This window comes from Sus scrofa, chromosome 8 (genome assembly GCF_054392235.1).
Source record: "Sus scrofa isolate SSC_HxYL_T2T_F1_AM1 chromosome 8, Sscrofa_HxYL_maternal_Yorkshire_Landrace_v2.0, whole genome shotgun sequence".
Classification (NCBI taxonomy): Eukaryota; Metazoa; Chordata; class Mammalia; order Artiodactyla; family Suidae; genus Sus; species Sus scrofa.
The window spans coordinates 118,851,464-118,862,227 of NC_139390.1; the positions used below are offsets into that span (position 1 = coordinate 118,851,464).

Below are 10,764 nucleotides of genomic sequence, written 5' to 3' on the forward strand. Positions count from 1 at the left end.
TCAGAATTTCTTTCATCCTTTTGAGAACTACAACCTCTTCTGTAGCTATGATGGATATAACTTCTGAAATGACAATACAACCTTATTAGGTGAACAAAATTTTAGTAAATTAAACCACTCAGTTAAAGCCTCAGGTTTGTGTCTCATACAAAAGTGGAAAAGGCCTCACTGCCCAGATTATGCTGAGAAAAGTCTCAGTTCACTGATTTCAATCAGGCAACCACATTTACTGGGCATTCACCATGTGCAGAGCACTGTGGCAAGACACACAAAAAGAAGAGGGGGGCCTGATGTAAGGAGTTTACATGCTAAGAACTCAAGACAAACACCCACAGAACCTAAACAAAGTCAGGATCAAAATATACAAAATTAATCACAACTAAACTAAGAGTCCAAATCCATTAAGAGGCCCATTTGCGACCAGTAAAATAACAGGTGTTTCAACTATTTCTTTCTAGATTAAGACAACTGGGAAGCTATTCTTCCTAACTAATTAAACTACCTCCATCTCATAAAGATGCAGAGACCCTTCTCCGGCCCCTGCAGAGCCTGATGAAGGGCTGGAAAGAAACCAGAACAGAAGGTTGGCTGTGGCAAAGTATGGAGCCCTAGTGTGCTCACAAGAATTAGTGTAGTTTGGTAGATTTTGTCACTGTTCTCCAAGCCCTCTAAGAACGGCATTCATCTCTCAGTTTTTCTATTTATTTATTTATTTGTTTATTTATTTATTTATTTTTGCTTTTTAGAGCCGCACCCGTGGCATATGGAGGTTCCCAGGCTAGGGGTTGAATAGGAGCTATAGCTGCTGATATGCCACAGTGACAGCCCCCAGCCACATCAACAACCTACACCACAGCTCACCGCAATGCTGGATCCTTAAACTACTCAGTGAGGCCAGGGATCGAACCTGCGATGTCATGGTTACTAGTTGGATTCGTTTCCTCTGCACCACAACGGGAACTCCCAGACTCTCAGTTTATGAGGCCACCTCCCTCCCCTCCCCTAACACATACACATACACTGCTGCCATCACGTCACACACACACACAAACACAAGCATTATACCTTACACAGGACAGACAGGTACTGACATAGGTAAAATGATAATGTACTATTCCATCAAAAGTGCAAATATAGACTAAAATACCAAATTTAATAGACATGGAACTACTGGACAACCGAAAGTACACAGAGCAAATCACATGGGCCTGAGAAGCCCGGAGGCTGTGAGCTTACCGAGAATGATTCTTCTTGGTGAAAGGTCCAGGCTTCTGGATGTAAATAAGTGGGACCAGCTCTCCAGGAAATCTGGCGGCAGTGTGGTTAATCTGTTGCTTGATAAATCCAAGTAGGTGAGGTTCTTCAGGTACCTGATTGCCTCGTTTGGCACACTGGTTATTCTGTTATTGTGCAAATCCAGGGTCCTCAGACGCGGCATGTCTCTGAGAGATGTCCAAGGGAAAGCGGTCAGAGAATTTCCATCCAAGCGCAACTCATGCAGCTGCTTTAGGTTGTAAAAGCTGCTGGTGTCGAGGCTGGCCACAGAGTTGTAAGTCAACCACAGGTACTGGAGCTCCACCAGGTAGTAGAAGGCCTCGGCGGGGACCCCACGGACAACGGTCTTCTCTACGCGAAGCTTCACAGTGTCCACAGGGATGTTCGTAGGTATCTCATTCATATCCTGGTCATTACATAGCACCGACCTAGTGTCACAGAGCAATGGGAGGAAACCTGCTTTCTGAAACTCATTTGAAAAAAATAATACATATTTGAAACCTGCATTGAATTTTTCATTCCCTACTGGTTTGTGCAAAATATCTGTTCAGCCTGGCTAAGCTGTTCATTAATAATTTGTCATTACCATCACCTTCTAGGTCGAACCATATGAAATGTTCCTTTTATAAGTTAAAAATGATCAAATATCAGCAATTTGATGGAGTTCAACCTGAGACTGATGGAGCTCTTTATGTGTCAGGCCTGCATAACACATCACATTCATTCCCGTATTTAATCACCACAACAGTCCAGTGAGCCAGATATTGTTCAGGGTAGTAGGCTAGAGTCAGGTTGATCTTGATTCAAATCTAAGCTCTACCACCTCCTCTGTGGCCATGGAAGGCCACTTCACCTATCTCTCAACTCATTTTCCCATATGGTCCCATGATTTGCTATGATCATTAACTGAAATGGATGGAAAATTTTACACTTTCCTGGCACATAATAAGCATAAGTGTTTGCTATTATGATCACCAATCTCATTTTTACCACCACCATTAGGTAATTTTCCAAGAGCTAGTGGTTACACAACCACCTTTCAAACCCGTATCTGTCCAGCTCCAAAGGGCACATTCTTAACCTGTTTAGGAAATGGCCCATTGTGAAAGAATCCCTTACTGAAGTTATCAGCTGATCCTTTTCAAAAGGAGCACAAAAGAAAGAAAGGAAGGAAAAAAAAGAAAGAAAGGAAGGAAGGAAGAGGGGAGGATAGGAAGGAAGGAAGGGGGGAGGATAGGAAGGAAGGAGGGAGGGAAGGAAGGAACAAATGTTCTACTAGGTGTTTAAAATTAAGCTGTGACCTGTGCACTGCTTTCAGTCTAATGAATAAACCAGAAACTGTAAGTTTATTTATTTATTTATTTTTTTACACTTACTAGCTTAAGTAACCTTGAACAAGTCACATTGTGATCTTGTTTAGTGGTACATGTAAAACAGGTATGGAAAGACAAGCCTGTCCCATGTGTAGGTATAGAGGATGAAGAATCAGAGAATTTATATTCAGCTTAACCTTAAAAAAAAAAAGACCTATTTATCTCCCATTATATACTCATTCCTTCTGGATTGCTAAAAATGAATGATAAAATGTTATGCAAAGCATCATCTAAATTTTAAGACATTACACATACAGTGGATAATAAATAACAACAAAACAGCCACTCAGTAAAACGAATCATGCTAAATCAAGGAATTTTCAAAGCTAGCCTATAATGTGAAGAGAAGGAAGCAGCATCAGCCATGATGTACTGGTCACGCCATCTCCTCTCTTAATTTTAGGAGAAGAGCCTATTGCATCGTGGAATCTAGGTACACCTCTAACTCTTCATTCTATGCCAGATCACAAACTTCAGTGCTACTTTATGCCAGAATGATTCAGGTTCTCCTTATTAAGTCAGTGGTCCAGTGCCCTATAATGAAGAAAGCTTGGATTGGAAGCTGAAAGACAGTGTCTCTATCTGCCAATCACTGCAAAAACTCAACGCTGGGACATTGGACAAGCCATTTAGTCTCTATATGATTTAGTTTATTCACTTACAAAATGACAAAGATTGAACTAGATTATTTCTGGAGTCCTTGCTAAGCATAAAATGCTATGATTTTTATAAAATCCATCAAGAATGGGGCCACCAATGAAGGAAACATTGCTGTGACCATTTTCTCAAAAGTAGCCTAATCTGAGTCAGTCACTGCATGCCAAGTAGGTCTTTAAATTGTTACATTCTTCTCCCTATCTTTAACCACCTAGTGAATAGCTCAAAGAAATACCAAGAGTTGGTAAAGAAAATTTTATACTATCACAAGACAAATGACTCAAAAACATGTATTTATTATTATTAGGTATTTGTATAACGTTGTAAGATATAAATTGAGTGGTTTTTTTTGGGGGGAGCGGCTTTTTTAAGGGCTAAATCCACAGCATACAAAAGTTCCCAGGCTAAGGTTCAAATTGCCAGCCTGCACCACAGCCACAGCAACACAAGATCCAAGCCTCGTCTGCAAACCACACTACAGCTCACAGCAACACCGGATCCTTAATCCACTGAGCAAGGCCAGGAATCAAACCTAAGTCCTCATGGATCCTGGTTGGGTTTGCTACCACTGAGCCACAACGGGAACTCCCTGAGTGATTCTTTTAACGAATTACTTTAAGAGGCTCATGTTCACTTCTACCAAGTCACCAAAAAATCTGATTTTGTTATTAAATATCCTCTCCAAAAAAAAAAAAAAAAAATCAAGTTCTACTATGTTTGGCCAATGAGAGTTCCGATTTGCTTTTAATTTCTATCTAAAAGGACTCATGCTTATTATAAGTAAATACATATTCTCACTTCACAAGTAGATATTAAAGCAACACAGAGATGAAGCAACTTCTGTAAGGATCCACAGCATCCACAACACAAAGAGTTGACTCATTTCTTTCAGATTTCTTTTCTTGTAAACTCCAATATCTTAAAATGAGAAATTCTGAGGATGAAGCTAATTTCACTCATGATTTCCCTTCCTACTTCCTATCCAGTTGGCATTAATAATCCTCAAAATGAAACGGAAAGCCCCGGAAGCAAAGGATCTGGGCATGTCACGCACCTTCTGATCGGCCCTGCCCTCCTGTACTTTCTATAATCAGGCTGAGCTGACCACACGCATTTCAGTGGTTTGACCTCCTGCAAGGTTCATTTTGTGAATACAAGTACAAGGAATATTTTTCTAATACAGAATGCGTTTGAGAGTCAAATTAATTTGGAGCTTTGAAGGAGCTAAACTGCTAGAAATGAAACAATGAAGGAGCAGGCAACCAGGATTAACACAGTTAAATTAAAGCTTATCTAAAGTAAACCTTCTCTCCTCTGATTTCTGATTAACAATTTGCTTTCAAAACAAGGCCATCTGGTTTGAGCCCTTTTCCTTGGAATCATTAGAACATTCAGTAGCAAGGAGAGAAGCCTACCTTGATCCCATGCCGTCATTTCTGCCGTGATAATCACAGGTGCACTGTGAAGGACACGAACAGCCCACTCCTTCCAAAAAGCTAAGTGCAATGCACAGACTTGCAAAAAGATGCATGGCTCCTTTTAGAAGTTATTTGGACAAAAGGTAAAAACCAAACCCTAAGCATTCAGAAACTGGTGTGCTAGGAATACAAACGGCCATTTAGTAACAGCAGATTACACGGATTAGCTGAGATCTGTAGTTACTTAACCTTCAAGTGTATCCCGCAGGGGATCAATCGACCTAGGCTTTGAATCTGGTATCAGCAAAATAACACACTCTAAGGGAAGTGAAAATCAAACACGTGTCAGGAAAATTTCAATAGTTGCCCCTATCTAGAGTTTTCAAGGAAATACCTATTAAATCCCTTTCCTATGGATGTAATTGTCTACTACACCTTGAAGAGACACACATTTCAAAATAATTCAATGTTCTCACTTGCATGTTGTAACATTACAGATTTTACTTTTTGCTTTTTACCAACATATATAATATTCAGTTTGATAAAATTCAGCTTTAAAAACAGAGGCATAGGACATAAAATTGATTTAGAGCAAGCAACCACTATTGGCTAGCCCCCCAAAAACAAACTGAAAAAATTCTGGTACCTAGATTTGTTGAGGCCAAATGCTTCAATCTACTATTGAAGTGGCAGGACTAGGACTCTGGTGGGCGTGCATCCTCTACTTCTCCCAGGTCATCTCTGTGCAGGGCGGGCTTGTCCCAGCACATTAGTTTTTAGTGACAGCCATTACCTTCATTCAAGAATACAGTTTATTCCCAAGTTATAGGCAATCAAACCTTATCTGAAGCTCAACTGTCCTGTTTTTTAGCATATATTAGGCTCTATCAGAAAATAAAAATTGAATATTTTTATTATAGTTGATTTACAGTGTTGTGCCAAATTCTGCTGTACAGCAAAGTGACTCAGTCACGTGTGTGTGTGTGTGTGTGTGTGTGTGTGTGCACGCGCATTCTTTTTTATGTTACTTTCCATCACGGTCTATCCCAGGAGACTGGACAGAGTTCCCTGTGCTATACAGCAGTTCCTCATTGCTTACCCATTCTAAATGTAATAGTTTGCATCTACTAACCCCAAACTCTCAGTCCATCCCACTCCCCTGCCTTCCCCTTGGCAACCACAAGTCTGTTCTCTATGTCTGTGACTCTGTTTCTGTTTTGTAGCTAAGTTTATTTGTGCCATATTTTAGATTCCATAGGTAAGTGGTATCATATGATACTTGGCCTTCTCTTTCTAACTTATTTCACTTAGTATGAGAATCTCTAGTTGCATCCATGTTCCTGTAAATGGCATTACTTCATTCTTTTTTATGGCTGCGTAGTTAAATATTTTTAAAACTACCTCAATACATATGACAGAGAATCCACAGGAACAGTCAAGGATTGAGGTAATAAGTATATAAGGCAGTTAACCTTCTTGTCGTGTAGTTCTATTCATCATCTTTAAAACAAGAATTTATTCAAAAGAAAACAATTCCATAAAAACAAAAATATTATGGAAAATACTATTTTAAATGAAAAGGATGCATATAGAAACAATGAGTCAAAAGAATTTTCTCTCACTTTGCTGTACAGTCAAAATTGACAGAACACTGTAAATCAACTATAATGTAAAAAATAAAAACCGGAGTTCCCGTCGTGGCGCAGTGGTTAACGAATCCGACTAGGAACCATGAGGTCGCGGGTTCGGTCCCTGCCCTTGCTCAGTGGGTTAATGATCCGGCGTTGCCGTGAGCTGTGGTGTAGGTCGCAGACGCGGCTCGGATCCCGAGTTGCTGTGGCTCTGGCGTAGGCCGGTGGCTACAGCTCTGATTCAACCCCTAGCCTGGGAACCTCCATATGCCGCGGGAGCGGCCCAAGAAATAGCAACAACAGCAACAACAACAACAACAGACAAAAAGACAAAAGACAAAAAAATAAATAAATAAATAAAAAAAAAATAAAAATAAAAACCATAAAATATAAAAGTAAAAAAAAAAAGAAAAGAAATTTCTCAAAATAAAATACCATACATTTTCTAGATCTGCACAATTCATTTGTTCATCCAATATTTACTGAGCATTTCCTCTACGCCAAGTACTGAACTAAGTCCTAGCTACACAAAGATGAGTAAGACAGGATCACTACACATGATAAAGAGAGGCACAGATACACTTGTGAGGAAACGAGAGAACACCAGACCCAAGAGTACTGGTTGGGAAAGGCTTCTTAGTGTGGGTGGTATCTGAGCTGCCTCTACAGAATGAATACCAACCAATGTATTAAGGGGAAAATCAGGAAAAAGGCACTGTGAGCAGAGGACAGCAGGAACAAAGAGAGGGAAGCAAGAAATAGTATGTTGTTCTCAGATAAACACAAGCATTTCAGGTGGCTCCAGCATATGATTTGAGACAGGAAGTTTAAAAAGAGGAGGAGGAGATAAAGCTGGAGAGGTGGGCAAAGATGAAATCATGAAGGAGGGTCTCGGATGCCCTGTCAAGGAACTTGCACTCAGCTTGCAGGCAACGGGCAGCAGTGAGGTTAAGCCAGGGAACACAGTACATTGTCATTTTAGATAGATTTCTCTGGTGGCTGTAGGGAGGAGAGGATTAAATAGAGCAAGCAAGGAGGGAGGAGGAGGCTATGGCCATAGTCCTGGTGAGCAGCCTACATGCAGCAACTTGGGCTGCCTTGTTGATCACAGCTAAGAGAATGCAACCTCAGGAAATGCCTGGGAGGGGAAATTGCCTGACTAGATGGCGGGATGAGGAGAAGAAGAGATTTTAAAGCAACCCCAAGGTTTCCCGGCATGGACAGGCAGTGACTGGTAGTGTCCTTAAGTGCATTTGCAAGCTCAGGAGGAGGAAAGAATGACAGAGAGGTGGACAGAGCTCTGATCACCAAATGGCCAAAATGGTTTCTGAATTATTAATTACATGGATGTTATAACCTACAGAGCAGCAAGATATGCTAAATTGAGAATAGAAAAACTGTTTAAAATATCAGAAATTAATAACTAAGAGATTAGAGGGAGATATGTAACAAAACTGGGTCTTCCTAGTCTTTTCATATAAGCAAATTAAGTGATTAACACGGTATTAAAATATAATTACAATGTTGAAGCAAAGTTGTACTCGAAGCATATTTGTCTCTTGCTTATTGCTGGAAATGAGTCCAAGCCTTTTCAAATTGGAACTCTGAAAAAATGTCCTGAACAATATTACATTCTCTCTGCCATGTGCTGGTTCTGTGATGTTGGGCACAGACACTCCCTGGTGCTTTCTCTGTAAATGGCTCATCTATAGAAGACGGGACGAGCAAAGAGCTAGTGGCACAAAAGCACTCAGCGCTGTCTGGGAGCCGTAAATATTTCATTTGGCCAAGGGGAAAGACAAAAGGTTAAAAAGACCACATGGAACCATGTTGAGGAGGGTCACGAAGGTCCAGCTGAAAGACTTATACTTACTTTGCAGGCAGTTGAAGGTTTTTTTTGCTAAAGATTTTGGGGACTGAAACTTCATTTTTAAAAGATTTTAAAAGATTTTAATGATGTATTGATTGCAGTGGAGAAAGGCAGAGGATAGGGAAATAAATTAGGAGATTATTATAGCAGTTTATCCTTCCAAATACAGAGACAGTTGTGTGTATGTATAGGACTAATGTCTTGATTTTACTTCATATGCAGCCAAAGATGCTAAAAAGATAATTTACAAAAAGAAAAATAAAGAAAATACAGTGTAAAGATACACAGCCTCACCAGCAATTAAAGAAATGTGAAATAAAATTTGTTACAGTGTATAGCTTACAGTTTTTTAAAAAAATGATACAGCACTGGAGTTCCCATTGTGGCTCAGCGGGTTAAGAACCTGACCAGTATCCAAGAGGATGTGGGTTCAATCCCTTGCCCCGTTCAGTGGGTTAAAGCTGCAGCATAGGTACAGATGTGGCTCGGTTCTGGCGTTGCTGTGGCTGTGGCATAGGCTGGCAGCTGTAATTCCAATTTCAACCCCTAGCCTGGGAACCTCCATATGCTGTGGTTGTGGCTCTAAAAAGACAGGAAGACAGAAAGGAAGGAAAGAAGGAAGGAAGAAAGGAAGAAAGGGAGGGAGGGAGGAAGGAAGGAAGGAAGGAAGGAAGAGAGAGAGAGAAAGAAAGGAAAAAAAAAATCGATACAGCACTCTTAGTAGAAATATGATGGGAAAAGCGAACTTACTCACTGCCAGTGGCAGTATACATTAGTTTAATCTTTCCAGAGAGCAATCTAGCAATGGTAACACTTTTTCTATATTTTTTTATATAATCTGAGGAAACACTTAAATAGAATTATCCCCCCACCCCCAAAAAGGTGTTTGTACCAAAATATTCTCAGAGGTTCATCCATAATTTATTTGAACTAAGAACTGGAAGCAATTTAAATGCCCACTATTGGTCCATGATTAGTACAGAACAGACTGGGTCAGATGACCTGGGGATATACTTGGCCACACCTAATGGAAGTTCTTAGCTTAAATATTTACTATAACTTCTTTAATATAACTAGCTATATTATTTGTATTCAGCCTATTTTCCAAGATTATTGTTTTTTGCATTACCAAATGTGTGACCAAGTCTCTGACAAAAATAATGATAACTAGACAACTTGAAGCAATTGGCCAAATACATAATTCTATAATAAGATCAGTGATTATAATAATGTAACTCTAGATAGAGGAAGAAGCCAACAAGAGGGAACCAGTTTCTAGACAATAACAGACTAGTAAGACAGGTGGTCCAGAGGCTTTTGGCTACTGTTAACATAGTCTAGTCCAGTAATAGAACACTGGGTGGCCTATCAACAAAATCCTCGTCTGATGTGGGAACGAGCATTCCCAGTACAATGGGACAACGTGGTCACGAAATGCCTCTCAAACTTGGTCAAGACTCTGACCAATAGCGAGGGGATTGCAAAATGAAGACAGTTACCTCCTATCCAGTTCTCTAAGAATCAAGTCATCGGCAACTGCAGTCACTGACCTAACAACTGCCCTGAAAGGAATTCAGGGTGAAGATCAGGATGAAGCACTTGTGCTCTAGGAAAAAATGGCAGAACTGGCCCTCAGATAGATTTTTTTTTGTCTTTTTGCCTTTTCTAGGGCCACACCCGTGACATATGGAGGTTCCCAGTCTAGGGGTCTAATCAGAGCCGTAGCCACCAGCCTACGCCAGAGCCACAGCAACACGGGATCCGAGCCACATCTGCGACCTATACCACAGCTCATGGCAATGTCGGATCCTTAACCCACTAAGCAAGGCCAGGGATCGAACCCGCAACCTCATGGTTCCTAGTCAGGTTTGTTAACCACTGCGTCACGACGGGAACTCCTAGTTAGATATTTTCAGGAGAAAATTTTATGAACCCAGTTTCTTACATCTACCCATACATAGAAAAGCACTAAAACCATTAATTAAGATATCTGTTCCTCACAAATAGCAGTAATCTTAATATCTTCTTCAGCAACAAAGATATGTCCTTCATTGCACATATATCCTGGTCTCCCTCCCCACTTACCTCCTTGGAACAGTCCTCAGAGTTTTCTGAAAGACTGTCTCATGGGTTATACTCTTCCGGTTGGCTCAAATAAAATTTTCCATTTCTTTCTTACATTGATTATTGATGAATTTTTTCACCAAAAAAGACTGGGAAAAAAAAAACCAAAATACAAAAATCCCCACTCCAATTAAACTTAATTCTGCTAAATATATGGAGACACACATACATAAAAATGGTAATTAAAAATGCAGACTGCATAATAATATGCAGATTATATTCCTATATAATATATACTTGTGCATGATGACATGATTTTAAAGCAATAGTGCATAATATTCATTTGATATTTTTGTTAAACAGTATGTTAATAATTGCATTAAAATATTTAAGTTGTGAAATGCTAAAAATGTTTTCCATCCTAGCTGGGAAATCCAATAACTCATTTCAGTGATTACTTTTAAAAGGCTAGTAAC

The 10,764-nt window shown here is 39.9% G+C and overlaps 2 protein-coding genes across 2 annotated transcripts in view; one reads left to right on the forward strand and one right to left on the reverse strand.

Annotated features, from left to right (window-relative positions):
• LRIT3 (leucine rich repeat, Ig-like and transmembrane domains 3) overlaps positions 1-4,966 on the reverse strand; it is a 28,361-nt gene extending 23,395 nt beyond the window's left edge. The window contains exons 1-2 of the mRNA XM_084973187.1: positions 4,721-4,966; positions 1,237-1,703 (exon numbers count right to left, since the gene is read on the reverse strand). Of these exons, the coding sequence (XP_084829313.1) occupies positions 1,237-1,703; positions 4,721-4,836 (583 nt within the window). The 5' untranslated portion in view covers positions 4,837-4,966. The remainder of the gene's footprint in view (positions 1-1,236; positions 1,704-4,720) is intronic.
• CASP6 (caspase 6) overlaps positions 1-10,764 on the forward strand; it is a 1,021,045-nt gene that overhangs the window by 857,404 nt on the left and 152,877 nt on the right. The window lies entirely within an intron of this gene.